The 22,974-nt window shown below is 32.9% G+C and overlaps 2 protein-coding genes across 2 annotated transcripts in view; both read right to left on the bottom strand.

The window, feature by feature from the left end:
* The window catches only part of LOC119638758 (acetylcholinesterase), a 95,535-nt gene extending 87,856 nt beyond the window's left edge, over positions 1–7,679 (bottom strand). Inside the window, exon 1 of the mRNA XM_038035748.1 lies at positions 7,524–7,679. The gene's annotated coding sequence lies outside the window, so the exon portion shown is untranslated. The remainder of the gene's footprint in view (positions 1–7,523) is intronic.
* An 8,082-nt stretch (positions 7,680–15,761) lies between these two features.
* Positions 15,762–21,677, bottom strand: LOC119638750. The gene is made up of 3 exons (XM_038035735.1): positions 21,650–21,677; positions 15,948–16,082; positions 15,762–15,874 (listed from the first exon to the last, which is right to left on the bottom strand). The coding sequence occupies exons 2-3, from the start codon at positions 16,074–16,076 to the stop codon at positions 15,791–15,793; spliced, it is 213 nt and encodes a 70-aa protein (XP_037891663.1). The 5' UTR covers positions 16,077–16,082; positions 21,650–21,677; the 3' UTR covers positions 15,762–15,790.
* Positions 21,678–22,974: the final 1,297 nt, after the last annotated feature.

The following is a 22,974-nucleotide window of genomic DNA, read 5'->3' as shown; positions in this document are numbered from 1 at the left end:
CAGTCTGTCTGCAACTCGGTCAGTCAATCAGTCAGTCTGTCTGTCAGTCTTTCTGTCAGTCTGTCTATCAATTTGTTCTTAAGTCGACTTTGAAGTCGAGTATTTTCAGCAGCCGAAAGTAGCGCTTATCACGAATCCAGTGATGATAATTCAAAAATATTTGAGTCGGACCTTAGGCCTAAGCTTCTCTGATTAGACTTATTTAGTGTTTCAGCAGCTAACCTAATCACTATTTAGCAGAAGTAGTTTTTATGTTAGTAGTGGGTACACTTTGGTCTGCTTCTCTATCTTTTAACGATACTTAGATGCGTAACGATGTTACGTATGCACCCGCTTTAGAGACAATTCCATAGTATCGAAAAATTAAACGAATATTGGTTTTTTATAGTCACATTCACACATAAATGGGACGACAGACGTGACGAGGCCGATAGCTAACTAAGCTTGTGCAGCTTCGGAAATGATAGAAAAAATTTTTTCACGCATATTATGCTAAAGATAAAAGCAAAACGAATGTCTATAGATTGCAGATATTTCACATAGACATCGTTAACTCAGGCGGGGAGGGGTAAATGAGAAAAGAGAAAAGTTAAAAATTTCCTTTAAACATTTAATGAAAATTTTCCTTAAATGCAATAATTTTTAATTAAACCATACGTTCAATAGCATTATCTCGCTCTTTATCATCATTATTTTAATCTCCATTGTCACTACCATCATCATCAGTATTATAAGTTCGGGCGAAAATCCGATTACGTCAACGAACAAAAAAAAAGAAAGAAGAAAAGCAAGAAAAAATTGCTTGCAGACATTTCATGAATAGACTTTAAAATTCAATCAATTTGAATGTGATACCATTACTAAAAGTGTAATATTGCCACGTACATATATAGTACAGACGCACATACGTACATACTTATATGTACGTACTATGTACGTACTATGTACGTATCGGATATGCAGATGTATATTCATTTCGCACACACATCTCGCATCTTTTTGATGAGAAACGAACGAAAGCATAAAGCAAATCTTTATACTGGGGAACATGTAATAAGCTCTGTGGTCGTGATTTGAAGGCAATGGCTGATGATAGATTGACAGTAATTGCATATGACATATGATGAGTGACTCTGTCGTCATCTATAACAAAATTTCTACACACATACACCCAATCAAAGATACGCAGATATGTTTAACAAATGCAGATCGCTGACGTGTTACTTGTGATGTTCTTTATCAAACAGCAATCTCATCGTACTACACGCTGGAACAGTTAGTCAATCAGTCAGTCACCGCATAACAACAATGGTATAAAATGCATGATGCTTATATGATAGAGCGTTTGTTATTAATTTAAATAACAGGAAGAAGTTTCTTTCATCTATCTCGTCTATTGTGGTTTGACGTTTCTTCGCATACCGCATCAAAATGAATACCATTAATAAACTATTATTGTATATGCGTTATTTAAATTCGTCGAAAATTGAATTGAACCGCAACCAAATTTTCACATATTATTTAATAAATAATAATTTTATTTTTATTTAATTTGATTTTTTAGATTGATTAACAAAGACAAGCGCAATTTATATAAGTCTAAAACTAGGAAAATTGCGATCGCCTTAAAGTGATTCTATCTTTATCAAACAAGGGAAGACTTTTGTTTTTTTAGTTATTTGCGCATCGAGATTAATCACGGACAGAGCCTGATGTATATTTCCACTATCGAACTGTCAATCGGTATTAGTCGTATATACTTTAAGTTGTTAGCTGCGTAATACTTCGAGATATTCCTTTGTGTAGAATATCTTTCGGGTCTCCAAGCTTTTAATTATTGTAAAGTTCATTAGGGATTTGCGAAAAAACTTCATGAGAACTGCATCATATTTAGACCTGCTATCTTGCTATGAGAAAAGAATGAAAAGGAGGACGGACGGACACCTGATAGATGCAACTGATAAATACAACTAATAATATCTTGCCTTGACTCGGAATTCGAATACAGTCGACAGAATTCTTAATGCGAATTTCTCGCTGCGTTACCATCGCTTTTTCGACGATGGGGTATAAAAACAACGTCAACTTTACCCATGCCAGGTTCACTACACAAGCTAACATGGAAAATTTTGTAAGATTCTTTCTTAGTTTATTTTTACACCGGGTTCCTAATTTATTTTTAGATCCTAGTTATAATCATATCGCACACATAATGTCTTGCAAAAAGAGGTGCCATTTTAAATTTCGCGCTATCTCTGAATTGCCACTCTACAATTGTTCACCTACACAGGTGAAATCTAAGATTTTTTCGCATATAGACGCTTATGCTCAACTCCGTTGCATGAAAAAAGTCAAGATTTTTTTAAATAAAATCATTCCAAGTAAGAAAGTAATTTTCTTCTACCTACTTAAACGTAAAGAATTGTCGAAAAATTGACATTTTCTTTGGCGTTCGAAGGGAAATAGTCGAGCAATCTGTCTAATCATAACAAGTGGAAGATTACTGACCGGGCTTTGTACAGCCGGGAGGTGCATTATTTGAGAAAAGTCAGAAATTTCAAAACAATGAATTTGTAAATAACTGTTTTTCTATATCCTTTGCTAATATTTTTACACAACTGTACTTCCCTTTCGTGAGAAATATTGAAAACTGTCATTGTTTTTACTAAGGTCAAAACCGCCAACAATGCTTTAGAATTAACGCAACGCGTGAACAAACGGTCTGAGGCCAATCTAAGCAACAATCCAAAGTAACTTTGAAAGTAAACAAAAAATATTGAAATATTTTTATGAATAAAGAGTTAATTTTAATTAACAACAAGCTTATGTGAAACGGTGATTTTAATAGAGCTTCTCTGAAGCTTTCTTATTTAGGTTATACAATTTTGCGGGAGAAAGTCAGCTGGATTAACGGGCTTGCGTAAGCATCTCTTCGTTCTATTGAATCTTAAACGAATTGTAAATAAAGACGAATGATATTGTTTTTGCATATTTGCCTACAAAAGTTACATCAAGTTGTCGAGGGTGACAACAAGTTAAAGGTGATGAACTGCATTCAACATTTGCTAAAAAGCGATAGCTTTTTCTTTTGGTTGAACGTTGAGTGACTCAGGCTTACAAATCTCAAATCGAACCCTTTTCTCACCCAACTGTAAAAGCGTGAAAATGTGAAAAATTGATTTTAGCTTAATACATAAATGAAAAAAGGAAACAATTTTCCAAAACGAACTTACACTCTAACTGCGAAAGATGAGCTGGCAAAAGTCATGTTAAATAAAATGACGTTAAACGCAAAAGCAATAAAACTTCCTGGCGAACAATTTTTATATCTTACGCTTACGCTTATGTACATTTCGAATTATATATCATTTGTGAGCAAACTATAATATTACATTACGATGTTAAGTCAGATTGATGTAGCAGTGTACGTTCGTTTGTTTATGTTCAAGTTTTGTCCTTCGATTTGTCTCCGTTTGTTTATTTGCTTTCTCGAACTTCCTCCCTCTTAATGTAATTCGTTTTAATTTCCGTTTCATTTATTTTATTCACCTGCTTGCGTCCTATGTATGAATATGGACGTAATTGCAAAAATGTAATAAAAAAAATGCAAAGTTTACTTAAACAATTTCATAAATAAAAATTTAAATATTTTATTCATACTTCACTGTCTTTCGATTATGAAAATCTACAATGCATTTCTATTCTTTTGTTCTATTCTCCTTTAATTTACATTAGTATTTGTGGCCTGAAAACCGTTTCGAACCATTCAAATCAAATCAAATCAAATCATATATAGATGAGTGATATTTAGTTCGCAAATTTTATAGAACAAAAACCCCATTTTTCTCACTGTCAATTTGGCAGTGTCACTTGCCGTCGTTGGTGTCAGTTTAAGACATATTTGATTTCTCCTAAGGTAAATTAGATTCTCTTTGACTAATTTCGTTGTTATTAATTATGGCAGACAAAAAAGAAAAAAAAAATTTAATTTGAAAAAAGGTAAAGCTAAATAAAAAGAAGGAATTTGTTACGATTTGTGGGCGTGTTATATGCGCTATTTATTTATATAATCTTTTTAATCAAATCTGATAAACAAGAGATGATCATTATATATTTATTTTATTGATACATAGAGTACGTACGGTGGTTGACAGACTATGGAGAACATTCGTAAAGCAAAAGGTAAGGAAATTATGAATTTGAATGTCTGGACCATGGTGTTGGCAAGCCTTTTACAACAAATAAAGTTTCCAAGAGTGTAGTTATGTTGAATGATCGCAAAAATTCAAATTGAAGCCAAAGTCCTTCCGTTATTCTAAGTCAATTTTTGTTACATTTAATTAATTATCTTACCTTAATTTCAATAAATATTGAACTTTACTGTGCAATAATAATAATAATAATAAGCCAATAGCAAACTAGGGGACAGACTTACGGATAAGGCACCTGGACTAGTTTATAGTTCCCTATTAACTAAGTGTTTGTACATCAGCTGCGTGTATTAGCTTTAATCATTATTTTTCAATGCATACTTTTAGGTGAGCCTTTGATTAATAACTAATGCATATTTTTAATTGCTAAAAATTGAGTAACAAAGCTAAGATATTAACAAAAATTTCAACTGCGAAGAAAAATTGCTCCCCTTTAAATATCTTCGATGGCCAATTTACAAGTTAGTGCAGAATGTTTTAAGAAAGAATATATGTTTACCGCATCCCTTGCTGATGAAGGAAACAATTTTTTTAAACTTAACATTTCAGTTATATAGAGAGAAGGTTTAGGTATCGTAGAGGTTTATTTATAAGAGAGGTCTTCATCAAACACACATACATTCCTCACAAGCGCGATATTCTGAATCTAATTAAATGTAATTAAAATTCGTCTAGCAATTTCGCGTTCGTATGGCCATCTGTCTTCAAATTTTTGCTACACTAGTAGTCGCTCAAAAGGTCAAAGAAAAGACTAAAGCTTGACGCGTATGTTCTTAGCTGATAGCAACTTATTTATTAACAGTTCATCCGATAAGGTCAACATTTTACCACAAACTTCGCTACACTAACTAAAAAAATGAAAATAGTTTGTTTTTGAAAAATTGCAAGCCAATGCACATGTTCCGTTAAGAGACCAGACAATTATTTCGACTTATCATAAATTATATGATAAATAATCGCTATATATACATCGATATTATCGTACACATATAACAACTAGTTTATGTAAGGCTACAGATAACACATAAGACCATAGTTACAGCTGGAAATACCGATTACGCCATTTAGATTGATTTAAATTTTCTACTGGTCATAAGTCATTTGAAGTTTCAAAATCTTTGATTGACTATTATTTACAAGAAAAGTTTTTCATATCTACGATTAATCTCTGTCTACCTAGTCGAGTTTTTGAACAACTGATAACATATGCTGGCTTCTACCAAAAGTAATCATTTTGATCCTCCTTTTTTCTGTGGAATTGCCACAGTCGCAAAAATGCAGATGGAAAACCGAAATTTGACACACACTTTGCTTGATCGATTGGACCCATTAGTATTATACATCAGAATAAACCGGACATAAACAATACAAAATTTTTATTCTGTAGGGTTCCAGGACAAACGACTGCAAAGCTAAGGCGTTAGGCCTTCAATTATACGCAACTTCAAGGCGAAAAGGGTACATTTGCTGGAGAAAAAGCCAAAAAGAAATTAAAAGACAAAAGGCCATTATCCATAACAGTCATCGTAGCGGTTCCCTGCGATGTTTTGTTTTTAACCGAAAGTGATTAACTTGAGTTCACAATTTCTAACTAAACCTTATTATTAATTTATAATTTAGTCCATTAATAATGGCCTATGCAAGTGCCAGCAGGAATCAATTGCTAGCATTTTTCTAAGGTACATTTTCACTCGTCACCGTTGCGAAACATAGTACGCGTAATGATTATACTTGGTAAGATTTTAGACTGTCTTTGAAAACATTCAGTTCAATAAAAAAGCCGACGTTAATCGCAGATTTGAAAAAAATATCAAGATTTATTTATCTCAATTTCTGTTTGAAATCAGCAACCCGCGTTGAAAAGTAGGCACAAGTGTCTCATGACCAACCTATTAAAACAATTTGAAAGGCAACGAGGAAACTGATTGTATTTGATAGTTAAAAAAATAAAAAAAATGAGCCCAATAAAATAGTCATAGTTAGCCATAAATACCACTCTCTATCAAATTAAGACGATTTGAAGCCACAATTGATTATCAACTGTGGACTTTGAACTTCTTAGACTGTCTAATATTTTTATTAAGGCCATTTGCGGACAAGGCAAGGTAACAGACTAACCCCTGCTTTGAATGCATACTAACAGGGCAAATATTGTCAGTCAGACTAAAATTTAGTTGGAGCGATCGCATATTATTATTGTTATTAATTTAGCCAAAGAAATAAATTGTGAGACTAAAGTCTTAAAATGCTAGCATCCAATGCTATAGGCTTTATTGAAAACTCTGCGGCCCTTGAGATTTGATTCGAGATAATTTAACTTCTCGCTCACTCAGGCGGATGATTGATCAAATAAATTTATCGGTTTTCAAGAAATGATGGATTGAGTTAGTCAAGTCAGGATAAATATTTTGAGTTATCAGTTGAAAACTGAGCGATCATAAGATTTGACTGCTTACAGGAATTAAATGAATTCTTCGCGTCTCGAGAAACCCTTGATGCAATGGTATGTGAAACCCAAAAAAGTGGAATTGCTTAAGCTATGACTTAAAGTTGTGTTGAGTGCTTACTCAATTAACAAGAAACTGTTTAAAATGTAATCCTAAAATTTGGTTTGACCGGTTTCTATGGCCAAGTAAAGGCACCGGTCTTGAGGCACCTCTTCGAAAGCTTTCACGTTTTCGTTTTTAAGAAGACCATCTTTAAAATGGCAATCTAAAATTTTATTTGCGCTCCTATTAGTTTCCGGGTCCGATCTTGATACCTCAATGTATAAATTGGTTCGAGGATTGCTAAAAGCAAATAATTGCACTGATCTTGAAACGTGCATTGATGCCTGGAGGCAGAGTGCCAATCCAAATTTAGTTCGGATAATATCACAGGGAAGTATTTGTCCTGACAGGACAATTGGCACTTCCACCATCGACAAGCTATTTAAAATGAAGTTTTTTCTCGAGGATCGAGGAGGAATGAACAAGTTGTGTAACTGTCTTAAGCAGTGGGTATGCAAAGCTCATTCGAAAGCGAGTGCACTTGCCTTATTGATTGAACTTATTTTTTTTATTTACCCAAAAAAAAAAAAAGCTTGGAGCAGATTCTCCCTAGTAGACCAGATCCTCGAGATCTAAAGCCGAATCTAAAAAAGAAAAGAATGTGTAGAAGGAAAACGAAAGATAAGTCATAACATGAGCTAAAGTCAATTTCAACTTGGTTACCAAAAATTAAACTCTAACTATCAATAAATGGAAATTATTTATAATTGCGATAATATTCATGTTAAAGGTATTTTCGATGTGAAAACCAAAAAACACTTACGCCAATCGATTGCGTCTCGTTCCACTGATGCTTTGTTCTTTCTTTCTTTGAATGTTTTGGTCAACTGCTCTGTTGTACGTTGGCTTTGTTTTATTTTAAAATTTTATTTGTTTTTATTTTCAATTGAATTTTGCTCAGACCACGTGCCAAGTAATTAATTATTCATTTATTTCCTTAACACCCAGAAAAAATGTTTGCACTTTATTTGATGTAACGAGTTTTTTTTTTCTTTAGTATATGAAAAATTTTTATTTGATTTTTTTTTTTTTTTATTTTTTAACACATGAAAGTAATTAAAAATTTTGTATAGTTTTTTTTAATAGATATAATGCTTTTTATTTATTAATTTTTTTATTTTTTTTTTTTTTAATAAACTTCAAGTAATTATGACTGAATTTTCTCAATATTTGAGTATAAAAGACTTATTTGTGTTCAAAGCACTCTGATCAACGTCTCTAACTAAACTGAATTGAAAAAGTCCAACACTGAACATCTTTAAAGCAAGTGGATGGAGAGAGAGTATGATTGTCACAGTCATACACTTCAGTAATAACTACTAACATATATTCATTTGAAATTTTGCTCTACATAAGGCGAGAGAGAAAGCGAGAGCTCCTATTAATATCACGTTTTCCTTGCGACGCTACGAAAAAGTTGTTATACGTGAAGGCAGAAAAAACGTGCTTTCACAGAGTGAAAGCTTTTCAACAATTATTGCATTTTTACATTTACACTCCCTATCTGTCTCTCCTTTCGTCTTTTCTATACGTGCTCTCATTATTTCTTTATCATCATCAACATCGTGGCTTTTATGTTAGCTTTAGGCAGGCTATTGTTAAAACCTTTACTTATTAGTTGCACCACGGTTTCTGTTATTAACTCATACGCAACAATTTAGTTGCACCACGGTTTTTATCGGCATTGAATGTGAAGCATAAGAACAAAATTATTCATGTGTTCATACCTTCTGTTAAAAGTCTCGTAGTTTCTGTTATTAAATAGATTTTCGGAAAGCTTTTGTAATATTCGTTATCGATACCCCGTGCCGCCGTCGCTGTTGATAAGTTTTGCTCCATTTTATTTAAATTTTTGTTTTTTTTAGAAGACATATAAAAATTTTGGAAATGTTAAAAAAAATTCTAAAAATTATATCCTCAATCAGAAATTTCGTTTTTCTTCTCCCCTATAGAAATCACTATTGAGTGAATGAAGTTATTAGGAGACGTCCCTCCCTTGTTGTTGGGCCTACAATAAACGAACCATATTCTGCTGCGTTTTTTTTCTTTTTGTTGTTTTTTTTTTTTGACAAATTTCTGTTTTCCGATTAAATTACTTTCCATTTAGGAAACTACCCCAGATTTTTATGTCGTAGTTTTCATGAAGAAACACAGATAGGACTTAAGTTAAGTGTCTTAGATATTCCAAGTTTTGGGCCCTAAGGGAAATAATTCTTTAATGAGATTTTCCTGTAGTAAAATTTTTTTATAGCATCAAAATCTTATTTGCTGATGAGTTTAACAAAAAAAAAAAAAAAAAAACCTACAATTGATTGCCCCTTAACCTGATGATAATTTCTGCGGTTTAGGTCCTACAAGACCGCATACAAACGCAATACTAGCCAGAAAGCAATGCTAACGACTGCAATAAGTTTTACATCAATTGGCAACAATAACATAGGAGACTAAGGAGGATAAGGTGAAGACAACAGCCGTAATAACAAAAGCAAAAGCAAATGCCAAGTAATGAGAAAGATGAGAAGAGATATATACGCAGTACGTACAAACGTATAGATTCTATAGCATAGGAAATATATTATTGGATCAGAACGAATTTTGATTACCCATCTGTCGTCTTTTCGTTAAATATTTTTGTTACAACTTTTATTATTATACCTAAAGTAAACGGGTAAAAAGGGAATTCATTTTCCTGTCGACATCATGACTCTAAATATCTTACAAAAATCGTGGACAACACATCAATTAACGGACTTAAGACAGCTGTAACATGGCCAGAATACACGACACCTTTATACAAAATTTTCCACTCTTGGAAATGTGCTGTCAAACGCTACTCAATTTTGGGGGAGATAAACAACAACTTATGGGATTAAAAGTTTGAGGCGATTTAGCTTGCTGATGGACCATTGCCATTTAGACCTTGTAACCTAATTCCGTGAATATCTATCGTTCGATAGGAAAGTAAATGTCGTAAGTCCATACACTACCCAGAATATATAACTCTTAAAATATGTACTGCTGCGAGTTGGTAACACCATATTGCGGACTATAGACGCCACATATTCCATTTAGTGTACTTAAAACTTTTGCAATCCATACGTCTGCGTGCCCTGTTATTTTTACAATAAACAAGTTAACCGAATTGACCGAAGCTAGGGTTGTGTGCCTGCTCAGTGAATGCAAATCCGTCAAACAATCAATGCGACGAACAGAATTGTGAATAGTATAACATTTGCAAAAGAAATCTATTTACGAATGACAAAGAGATCTAAAAACATTTTCTCTATTATGTTCAATTATCGTAAGGTCTACATATAGTTTTTCTATGACAATATCCAACACGGATTAGCAGCAGGAGAGCCTAAATAATAAGTATGTTTAGATATATTAATCCATTATAAGATTGACAAACGAAAGAAGAATTTTCATACATCACTCATCCTTAAAGCTTTGCATTAAAAAAATAATAATAGTTAGAAACCAATAAAATTTATGTTATACGCAGCTTAAGTCGACCCTTTGATTGCCCGCCACTTGTGCAATCATCAACAATTTGCATTTACTCCCTCTGCTAAGAACTTAGATTAGATAGACACCTATGCTCAACTTTTTCCAATTTTTGCCCTAAAGAAAACTAATCTAATATTAAAAAATACGTAGATCTTATGTAAAACGGATTTGTCACCAAGTTTTTTAAAAACATTTTCCCAAAAAATTATCAAATAAAATAAATTCTAAAGCAAAATTTCTCAAGAGATCACAAACTTTTCATACAAGTTTCTTAAAATCCCCGATTTATAAATTTCGAGGCGATATTATCTGATTTTAGATTTTAGTTTTAATTTCGACCTGAAACTTTAATCCTCTGAGTTTCATTTGTATTTTAATTATATATAAATTGAAGGATGGACGGACATTTCGACTTTAACATTTTTCATAATATCATGATACAAACACGAACGCTGGCCAACAAATTGTATACTTTATTGGGTTTTGACGCTTGGTTGCTGTGCATTATAAAGGTATTGAAAAGAAAATTAAAGTTTGATACGCTAAAATATTGGGTAGGCGTGGTCAACCTTTCCCATTTTTGTATACGAACGCAACAGCATTGACCGTAGAATATGCGCTCACATTTTTATACTTTAAATTTTAAATCTCAACATATTTTTGTTTTCCATCTATATTATCCAGAAACGGCGCACTTGCATTAATTATGATCGAAATATTTCAAAATTTCTTTTGGCCTGATATGTTAAGGGGGCATAAAGGATGTAAGGGCATTACCTGTTCTGAGATATACGAAGCAAAGCAATAACAAAAAATGTGGAGAAGTAAATAAAAATATCGATCACTACTCACATAGACACAATAACAAGAAGAATAATAACAAATGGCAAAAGAACGGTATATAACGTACAATGAACACAAAATAAAATCAAAACTTTTTTCTTGTAATTTAAACCTCAACGAAAATGACATTCAAAATAAAACTTTTCACTCATCGAATATAATCATTCAGCCTAAATGTATACTATAGTATTTGATAAGCACATAACTGCACAATCATTAACTTTTCTTTTCAATTTCTTATTATTATTATTATTATATTTATTGAAAATTGTTTCTTTTTATTTTGTAGGAAAACAAAAAAAAATATCTTTTCTTTATTGTTTAATCAATGCGTTATAAAACCTTTCAAAAAAAATTCTCTTGATTTTTTTACTTTTTCCTTATATTTTTATGCTTTCTCACAGTTTCGGGTTCTTCAATATTTAACTACTAGCAGACACGGACCGCCACAAAAGAAGAGTCACGTTTGAATAACACCCAGGATGAAAATTTTAAAATATGTTTACTTTTTTATTTACTTCTCATTTAAGCGTTCAAGTCGAAAGCTTTCACATAATTTTACAATTTTATATTATAACAGATTTTTTTCGCTCTTGCGTTAACACGAACGCTTTTCTCTCTCTCTCGCTCTCTCTCTCTCTCTCTCCCCATTTTTTCTTTCCCTTTTTCCTTTCTTGAAGCGTTAAAGCTTTTTAAAAGGCAGTTAACCCACCGGAACCCTATTTGCTCGCTCATTTAAATTACTCTCATATGCTATCCTTCTGTTTTGATTGTAGCTCAGCTGTTTTTGAAAGCTTTTCCTTATCTACCTTTTAAGGAAATGTGTCGGCATCCTTATCTCATATGTAACCATAGGAGGGCTTTTCTCATATTTTACTTTTTATTCTAACTCTTTACTGTTTAGTCGTCTCGGCTTAACTGCTTATTATAGAAATGAATGCATTGCGTAATATTTTATTATTTTATCGCCAATATTTAGAGTTGTTGGAGGCAATCGAACAGAAACAATATCTTCAACAATAGCTTCAAGCTTTAGCCGGGTATTCAACTTACTTGTGTCCTATTTCCTTAATAACCGAACTAATCTTACTTGCAAAAGTTGTGAACCTTAGCTGTAGCACTAGTTTGCGTTTGTATTAGTGTGTATAACTGTTATTTATTGTTATTAGATATTTGAATGCAGTTGTTGTTATTCTATACGCTAGCAATAAACTTTGATAACGTAAAGCTTTTACCCTGCCGCCATACAATTTTGAAGCCAAAGTCCTGGAATTCAGGTACACTAACCACTTTAATTGCCGGCAATTAAATGGTGAAATATCTATGTAAATATATATATTTATATATATATATAGAAATTTTAATATTGAAACACAAATGCATGCCAATATTCACAGTAATATATATATAAAACAGAAAATGAAATTTAAGACAGAGAGTCTTAAAACTTCTTTTCTTCTTTGAGTTTCTTTTCGCTTAATTTTTCTTTAGACATAAGATTCTTCTTGTTCGTTAAATAATTTTATAAACTCGTCTGTAAAGGCATTTTAAATAAAAACCGTTTAGTTGTTCCTTCGTTTCACAATGCTGGTTGGTCTTGTTTTATCTTTCAAGTTGACTTGAAACTCTGAACTCTGACTGAACTCTGGCTTCCGTTCTTCCCATAATAGATGAAACGAACTAATAGTGTATAGATATATCCTAATTTCCGCTCACTCTATACATTTGTTTTGTTAGGTCCATCATTTAAATGATTAATTATTAACATTTAAAATAGAAAGTAACTGCTACCTACTATTAACTATAAATTGATCGCAATCGTCCTTTAATTTATTTCCTTTTTTCTCGCAAGCGATCGTCTATTGACATAATTGGTAGCAATGTTTATATAACAGTAGTTTTTAAATCAATACGCGAGTTTAAATTCATATTTCTCTGCATAATTTATGGGACTTTAGCACATATGTTCGACAGGCCTGCTCAACATCAAATTGTACGCAACAGGTAGGTAAGCGTGGTTGCTTACCAACGAACGTATCAATACTTTTTTCCAAGTGCAAGAGAATTAAAAGAACCATCTGAATATTTAGGTGCGGACGTCCGGAATGTTCAACACTTTCATAGAAGCACGTATATGTGTGATGTTGTTTGAGTAGTATCAATCCTAATTAGATGGCTTTTGAATTTTATTTAAATTGCATTTTTATTAAACATGAACTCATTTTTCACTAAACTTGTGTTTTCAACTCGAATTGATTTTTAATTGAATTTTAATCCAAACTCTATTGAATATGAAGAGATTTGCTTTAACACTTGATTTACGGAACCATGTCAATTTGACGGGTAAATATCGCGAATCATCGCATTCGCAAAAAGGAAGGTAGAGAACGAAAATTTGCCACAAGCATTCTTTGATCGATTAAAGTTAGGAAGTTAAAAAGTGGATCCGACAAATTTAGAGACATTGTTACAATACAGAAGAAACTAAAACAATCTCGGAAAACGCAGACAGCTTCTTTATATATAATATTATGTGTGTAACTTTTGATCCCATAACCCTGTCAGCCAGGTATTGATTAGAATCACTTTCACATCCATTCCAAGAATGGTTTCAATCGGTTTACTAACACAGAATTAATTATGAAATCCTATCCAAGCTGCGCTAAAATTATTAGAAAATATTAAGTGGTTCGGAAAGTCACGTCGTCTCTTCACAACCGTGTTTTTTCGCAGCCAACTTGATAATTTAACCAAATTTTCATTATTTAATTTAAGAGCTAATATTTCAAGGCTTGTTTTTGAAAAGATCTGTTTGAATCTGCTCAAAGATTTTTGTTTGGCGCCTTATCAGGTATTGGAAGTCGAAGACAGCAAAATCCGGCGTATTTTAGTTTTTTACTCTCGATAAAGCAAAGAAGGGAATTCAAGCAAGAAAGTGTACGAAGATCTATTGACGGTGTTAAAGCTGATGAAAACAAGGTAAAGGGACTAACTGATGCAAACCTCCGATAAGCAAGAAACAATTCGTGAGACCGCTGAGAGATTACATTAGTCGAATTTGACCGTTCATAATAGCGCAGTAATCCAAAGAGAACGATATGACTTTCCGAACGACCCGATATAAAGAAAGTAAGTTTGAACTAAAATTTTCTCGTTAATCGTGGATGTATTAGCGAACAGTTTTTCCACCGAACATGCTGGTGGTTTGACAGCTAGACGGGTATCAATTTTCCGGTAACTTACTCCCGAGATCGAAAATTATAGGCGAAAATATGAAAAAACTTGCCGATGGTTTTGGAGGTTGTTTTACGTTCCTCTGTGTTGTGTCCATGTCTATGAACAGATTGCGTCAATTTTTTAACCTCGTGTTCTTAGTCGATCATGTGTCGAAGATGTGTTTGTACCAAATTTTAGTTTCCTATCTTTATATTTGCGACTGTGGCGAGTCACAATAATTACACGTCAAATTGAAGTGTTGTTTTCTTTCACAATGGGTATACAAAATATTGTTTATATCAATATGGCAAAAGGCGGCGTGTCCCAGAAAATAGTGTAGACGCTTACACGCTTACTACTTCATATCACACGCTGCAGTCAAGTGCTAAGACAATTCAGGCAGAAGAATTGTATGATTGTGCCTGGTAAAATTTGTTTGGAGAACATAATAGTTTTTAGCCACGCTCCACTTCTTAAATACAGGATATATTTGCCACTAGCTCGAATACGGTTGCTCGGATTGTGTTTAGATTCTCCGTAGAGAAAAGATTGCAGACTTTCTTATTCTATGTACACAATCCTACCCTCGACACAGACCTGCTCAACTTGCGTGGCATAAGATAGACCATGTTTTTTATCTCCCAAGTTAACTCTAAAATATGTTCTGCCCACTTTACATAATATACCATTTACATAATATACCTTTGCGATTTTTAAAGGATTTTATTTTCTTTTCAACTCGGATAACCTCTTGCAAGACGCTCTTATAAGAAATAAGTACCATGTGAATAGATGTAACGTATTGTCATGTAGTAGAATTTCTTATACGTGACAGCAAAAATTTATCTACGTTTCATAAGATATATTGTAACGATTTTTTTTCCGCACTACTTATCTCTCTCCGCTAGGTTATCGCTAACAGAATCAGCTCCAGCTGATAACCCAGGAACCTAAGCATTCCAAGGGCCTAACCTTTCTTTTTCTGCTTCTGCCAACACTTGCAAGTTATTATTAAATCCGAAGAAATCTGTTACATATCAATACTACACTAAATAATTGACAAATAAAAGAAAAATTCGGCATTATTTATAGGACAACCTAATAGTTATGATTCTGTCTTTTCAAAAAAAGAAACTTTATATTCTAACATGATAAGCAATGATGACATCAGTATTTAAGAACGAACTAATAAAATTCTCGTAATACATTTTTTTAAATGTATATTTTTTGTCGTTAATTTATTATAAAAAATTTGAACATAAATATGCATACATGTAGATAAAAATATGTTATACTTAAATAAAAAAGAAATAAAAATAAAAACATTTGTATATATATATTATGTATATGTATACAATGTATACATATATATATATATATATATATATATATATATATATATATATAAATTTTCTTAAAAATATTAAAACTTATCAGCGAAATAAGAAGCGAAACATTCGCTTAGAAAGGTGATCGACATTCCAGCATAGCTTTAGCGCAATAATGTGGAAATTGTATGCACTGCAGTAAAATATCGGTGAAGCCCTGTAAAAGTTGCATTTACATTATATATTATGAACAAGAAGGAAATAAAAAAATACTTTTCTCTGTCACTTACCGACATGCCTGGAAAACATATAACCAAGATGTAAACTATGATATAAACACCGGCGCAGAAAAATGCCACAAAGAATGAGATAAACCAGAAAATCAAAAACCAAAAGATGAACCAGATTGGATTGCCCATGTTTAACTATATTAAAAATATAAGAAAAATAAAAAGAAAACGATTTAAGAAAACTTGAAAGTAAAATAAATCAAATTTAGGAATGAAGACAAACAAAGTCAAAGAAGATAAAGTCAAGAGAACACATATTTACGCTTTAGCTATTTATGCAGAGTAGAGACCTGCTGCTGCTTTTATTGTAACAACCAAAGCAGAATCCGTCTGTCGTCTGTAGAAATTGTATCCAGCGTTTTAACCAATTCTTTTAATGCCTTGCCCACCTATATATACTAATATCTGTAGAATACGTTGGATGACAATAAAATCATGTGCAACGCCCCTAACGTGAAATATTTGAACCAAAAGGTAGTTTTCCTCAACAGTTGCTTTGTTTATCTCATTGTTTTTTTCTTTTTTGTCGAAATACGAAATGGGAAATATTCAGCTCTGCATCAATCTGGACGACAAACTAATGGAAATGACACATAAGCTGAATGCGGCACACGGCAGTGAATGACTACACCGAAATACTATCTCCGAATGGAGTCATTAAAGCATCATTTTAGACGACGCAGCTAAAAGTAGCCTAACCTTGGAGTCTAGACAGCCTACTAAAGAATGCCAACGCATTGCGTTTTCCACACTCTCTCTGCTCAGATAAGAATATCGGAAAGAATACAGAAAAGTCACCGCTAAAGAATAATGCTAGTAAATGTGACCGTGCGAAGGAATTCAGGGGTTATCAAGTATGAAAAATTTAACTTCCGTTTTCGGCCGAATGCGAAATTGCAACTAACTTTCAGTTACGTGATTATCTCGCAATTTATTTTTTAACTTAACATTAGGAGAGTAAGGAGGTAGTGTTTGACATCAACGATTTTATTTTTAAAGACAAACATATGAGAAGTGACTCACGATTTCCGTCACATTAACTGATACCATGGGCAGAATCTCCTGCATAAATCCACACTGATCTTATGAAACATGCTAAGCATTATTCTTATCGTTACAAAAGTTGCTCGGGGAATTTTTTATTTTATCATTAATTACTTCCCAATAAGTGCATAAGTGTAACATTTAACGAAATAAGTTTTGCCTTTCTCCATCGCTTTTTACGTTTAGGTTAAACACCTTTTGACACACACAACAAAGTGTGGACTTATTTCAGCAAATCATAAATTCCACAATTAAATTGGGGAACTTTAGAAGACAATCGGAAAACAAATGACAACGAACCTGAAATGTAAACACAACAGCATTTGTTGCATCTGAGGCGTACAAACAAAATAACCGGTTTTTTTGTTTTTGCACCGATCGTCGCATGGCATTCTTATTCCGCTTTCACATATGTAACATTCGCCCGCTTTCAAACTAGAATTCTATGAATGACAACGAAAATGCTAGGGAGAAAAATACTTAAAGGGAATTCCTTACTCACAACAAAAGTCTGGTCATTTTATCGCCAAAATATAGAGAAAAAACTCAGGGTGGTGGTATTTCAGATGGGAAAAGGGTTTGGTATAAACTCTTCTTTCTAAACCTCCTTACAACGATCATCATAAATAATTGTATGAAAACTCTTTTTGGATTTTAAAGAAATTAAGGCCCTCGTAAAATTCGTTCGAGGCTGACAGATTCCGTTTACGTTTTTGCTTTCTCCTCAATAGTGCATATCATAGGTTTCGCCTTAACTTGCATTTTCTTGTTTCGCTCTTAAATTCTCTCAAAAGATCTTGTAAGCTACTCAACAACAAACGTCGTGTTCTAATGCTTGAAGTCATTCACAAGAAACGCAAGAGAAAATAAAATCAAAAGAGTAAAAGCGAGGGAGAGAAAAAGAATTTTCACATAAATACATGCACACATAACTTAACATACGAGTAAATGTAGTGTTTACGTCTTCTTGTTAATCGGCACAGAAATAAATAAAAACCAAAAAAAATAAAATAAAATGAAGTATAAACGTCATAAGACGAATCTTGGATACCCACCCGAGATCCCAAATATATATATTTTCATTGGCATATCTCGTCTAGTCCCCACAAATACTTGTAAAAGAAGTCAAGATATATATGTGCGACAAACTCAATACATTTGCGGAAATTTTAGAAAGCTACGAAGAGAAGCAAATGTGAGTGGGGTAACCGCTTCTGAATATTACCCTGATAAGGCTTACGTTTCAGGTTCTACAGAGGCTCTGCCACGCTTTTCCTCTAATAGTAAAATTAATTTATGGGCACTTTTCGATAGGGAGCATAAGGAATATCACCATTTGGACCATCCAGAGTTTTTTTACTAAGATCTTTCACTCTTATCCTGCTGGTCCGTTCAACGTTCTTAGGGTCGGAAAAGCAAACTAAAACATTTCAAAGACACAAATGTCAAAATTAGGCAAATAAGACTCTTTAACAAAAGATTTTAAATCAATCGCGTAATATAGTCATCGCCTCAAGAGCTATCGCCGTGATCTCCTGCATTTGCGCAAAATGTTATATCGATATCCGTAGGTTATTTCACTTTCTGGTTTTTCGTCTACTGTCAACAATGTTGTCAGCGAGTTTCATCCATTTTCAAGTCGTTTCAAGCTTCAACCTTAGATGAATGACACTAAGTGGTTTACTTAGAGAATGCTTCGTCCTTGCTTACATACTTCTCCGACTTTGCCGCGAGTTCCCGAATGTTACGGCGCTAAAAGCTTTCCCTATTTCTTACGAATCACTCATCGCAACATTTTTTCTACAGCTCGGGGAAAAAGAACTGAAAGCTGTCTGGGAAACTACGGAAAACAACCATTTGCGAACTCTTTCCCAATCCATCACTTATATGCGTTTGCTCATATGCGCAAACTCAAAATGCCATATATCTCAAATTCGCCTGCCGCGTGTTTCTGAAAATAGCATGTCAAACTTGTAAACCTGCTAAATCTTATGTAAATCCTTGTGTATATATCTAAATGTTACAAGTGTCCGAACACACCCATCATAACTTTATCTCCTTATTGTCATCATGGATTTCTTCGCTTTATGTATTACTCTAATTATGAAATCCACTTTCACTACGCTTTCTGTAATGAGAGCAAAATATTTTGAACTTTAAAGGCGAACATCGTCTCAGATTCCCTTAACAAGGCGTTTTCTGTTTTTCTTTTTTTCTCATTTATCACTGCATTAGTATGGTGTTCGGACTGCGTGGCTTTATATTTAGCTTACATTTGATGCAAGCATAGAAAGTTGGTGTGTGTACGTGTCACCAATCCAAAATGTATTTTATTTTGTTTTAATTACTTCGTCTGTCCGCATCCTCGAAGACCAATATGGCAACTACAAGTGCCAATTTTGAAATCAAGCCAATTGTTGTTTTTTTTAGACAAACACTAATACAAACGCAATCAACAAGCAACGCAGTTAACACGCGTAGACGCAAATACAAGGTGTCCCAAAGAAATATACGACTATTTGAGTAGGTTTTTATATCTTGATGACCTGTACAGTTAACTTTTAATCGATATGCTTATTGAATTGTTTTTTTGATGCTATGGAATCCCCCGGCATAAAACCAATAATTATTATCGCTCGGTAAGGGTCTGACTTGACTTGTCTTTTCTACCCGCCCTTCCTACTATTAAAGATAAGCTAAAATGTTTCCATTTAGAAGGATCTATAGAACTCATGTCCATCTTTATTGTCCACAGATAAACCGAAAGGCTCAGTATCATTTTTAAATTGAATGAATGAATGTCTCTGGTAAACACTTGCATCAATGTCTAGGCAAAAGATCACTTTAGATCGATGCGCCAATGTCAGTCGTTTTATGAAAGGCATTGGCCTATAAGATGTAAGCAGATTGAAGTTCCTAACAATTTCAAATAATACTTAATTGTAACATTTAAAACTAACGATCTTAACTGATATAATGTTTCAGTACACACCCTGTATGCTGAATATGTATACATGCGCGTATTACTATTTAATTGCTAATGAACTAATTGAAAATTCTTTTGGAATGACAGCACAAACATCAAACAATTCATAACTTATACCATACGCACACACACCCCAAACACCCCCATAATCGGGTTAAAAAAAATGCTATGTTATTATGATATGTACATAAATGCAATTTATTGCATTTAATTCTTTCTTATTGCAATGCCGTTCAGTCCTGTGTTACTAGAAATAGAAAAGCTTGAGTAAAAGTTGAAATTAATTGAAGAAGACGGGTAGGGCCATTACGTCATAATATTAATGACATAAGAGATCTTATATACACATATTTCATACACACATTTGATCAAACTAACAGTCGATTTACAGTCGATTTTATGATGTCTGTCTGTATGTCCACTGTTTCTTGTCATGCTGCATGGGGCAGACATTGACGCAGAACTTTGGGACTTGGTTTATAATTTTTTTTCTAGGACTAGGTTTGCAATTGGGTGGGATTAACCCAGAAAGACCTCGACAATGGAAGAAAAAACTTGAAATATCAGATATTTTCACAGGTCTGTTATATCCATTTTACAGATTCCTACTATCACCAGGCCTCAGCTTGCAAACTTTCTTTCAAACTTCGTAGACGAGGTCCGTCAACGTAAATGTCGACAATAGTTAATAAAATTTGAAATTCTTAATATTTCCACAATTCTTTTCTAAAATCTCGTTAATAACTTGCTTGGGAACGCACTCATTAATTAATTAACTCAAATTCGAACACTTTTAGCCTTTTTCTAAGATCGTTTTCAATCAGACATTCTCTTAGTTGAGAAATTCTGTTCATAAAATGCAAAATGCCATCTTACAAACAGATACAAACTCGCGTATTAATTTAATTATTCCTGCGAAGTTTGTTATCAAATCCAACTCCTAATGCGCTTGTAATTGATCGAATGTTTTCGTATATTTGCCGAACGCAAATTTTTGTATATTGGATCGCGAGTATTTGAAAAGCGCCACATTGCCTAAGAGGATCATTTTCTTAAACGCCTCGTTTTATTAATACATTTTACATTAAAATACACTAATTTAGTTACTTCTCCAACTCCCACATTTAGAATTTCGTTACTCATTCCAATTCTAAAGAGTTCTAAGGCGACGACATGTATATATAATATCATGTAATAATAAGTGATATCATTACATTCTTCTCTAATCTCTGTTTTCTGAACAAATAAAAACATTTTAAAAAATCTGCACATTTTCCGTAACACAAACAGTACGCGCCACCTTACCTTATACATGCAAATCAATGTCTATATCTATGTAATAATTTACGTGATCTTCACGATCACGCATGATGTTGTTTTTATATTAATATTTGATGATAAACAAAATCAAGAAAAGTGGGAAAACTAGTTTGAGAATTAACATACTAAAATACATATGAACTAAAGGTACATTATGGTTTTATCGCTTCTCAGCAAAAACTACATATATATGAAATTTTTCCTCATTTTCCGCTTATTTTCACCCAAAAACACGTATTTCTTTTTTCACAATAAACTTCATTTTATCTCTTCGTATTTTGGAAAAGAATGACTTTTTCTGTTTTCTTTACTTTTTTTTTTTTATTAGTCAACATGTTATTAACTTTAATACCTTTATAAAATTTGCAACGTCTGCTCGTAAACACTTTGAGTATTCTACTAAGCGTAAGCAACAAAAAGCAACAAGTGTTTGCTCAAAAAAGAAAATATATATATATATATGAGAGTATACGGTAAATAAGAAACTCAGTTAACTTAGTAATCTCTTAAGTTTTTTTCATATTTTCTCTTATGCTATAAGTTTTTTTTTCTCCCATGATAGAATCAACCTAATCTTATCAATTAATCGTTTTTGTTGCTTTATTGTATTTTATATCATTATTGTTAATTTTATTATCTCATACTGATATGAATCATAGATAAGCAGATGTAAAATATGTAATCAATACGAAGCTGAACCTTTTTAAACATATTTACGAAAAATTAATTACATCTAAGAAAGCCTGAAGCAGAGTTTTTCGTATTTAGAGACACGAAAGGCATCGTCTTTCGGAGGATGCTCTTAGTTTGTTTATTATTAGTCAACTTGCAATTCTTCCTACACCCGAAAAAAATATTTTTTTTATTCTTTGAGGTTAGATTAGATTAGGTTATTTAGATTGTCCTTTCCTACATTCTAAACAACGTGTTGTTTACAAATTTTAGGTACGGAATATAATAAGCTTATGGGCAATATGTAGATGAACTTAAACTAGATTCGTCAATTGTAATATTCACGTATTCAGATAAATAAATCGATAGAAGCCTGTCTGCTTGCTTTGTCTCTATGAAGACGCTTTTGTGCTCGTCCTAAAGAATGCAAATTTTCAGGACCATATGTAAGACCGGACTTTCTAAAATAGTTATAATAAAAGAAATTTTGCAATTGTTTTGGTATTTCTTGACATAAATTGGTGAAAGTGACGTCTTTCCGCCTTTTCCAATTAAAGGCTTTTTTCGAAAACCCGCTTTTTATATGATTACACTGCTTGAATTTTATTAAATTTTTGACTTTGAATTGTAGCAAACGAATTGGCATAGAAAATTGACAAATCGACCTTGTCCGACTACAATATCTTCTTCTGTTGCCATTTCATATACAGTCTTTCTTATATTTGTTACGCCGTCTAAGTTGTACTTTTTAACCTCCCAGACTCATATGGTCTTTGTAAAGCTTTAATTGCCTTCATGCGTTGGTTTGTTGCGCGTTCTCCCTCGGAATCCAATGTATAGGCTTTGTTAATAACGGGGCTTGTCAAAGTGAAATTATAAGATCTTCTAAACGCTGAAGTCGTTCAGCAGCTTTTGTGGGCAATAAGTACCTCAGATCCGCTTTGAACGCATTTTAAAATTTTCTTTTATATAGCCAATCTAGTCATATCGCTTTAACAGAATGTT

Source organism: Glossina fuscipes, unplaced genomic scaffold (genome assembly GCF_014805625.2).
Source record: "Glossina fuscipes isolate IAEA_lab_2018 unplaced genomic scaffold, Yale_Gfus_2 109, whole genome shotgun sequence".
NCBI classification, from domain to species: Eukaryota; Metazoa; Arthropoda; class Insecta; order Diptera; family Glossinidae; genus Glossina; species Glossina fuscipes.
The sequence above is the reverse complement of the archived record's forward strand: the minus strand, read 5'-3'. Positions and strand labels throughout refer to the sequence as shown.

What these genes read in the sequence shown, in the direction of transcription:
- LOC119638750 (XM_038035735.1), bottom strand. Translation starts at nt 16,076, where the DNA reads ATGGGCAATCCAATCTGGTTCATCTTTTGGTTTTTGATTTTCTGGTTT. An exon ending in TATGTTTTCCAGGCATGTCG is followed by an intron (nt 15,875 to 15,947) that starts GTAAGTGACAGA and finishes CAACTTTTACAG; the next exon opens with GGCTTCACCGATATTTTACT.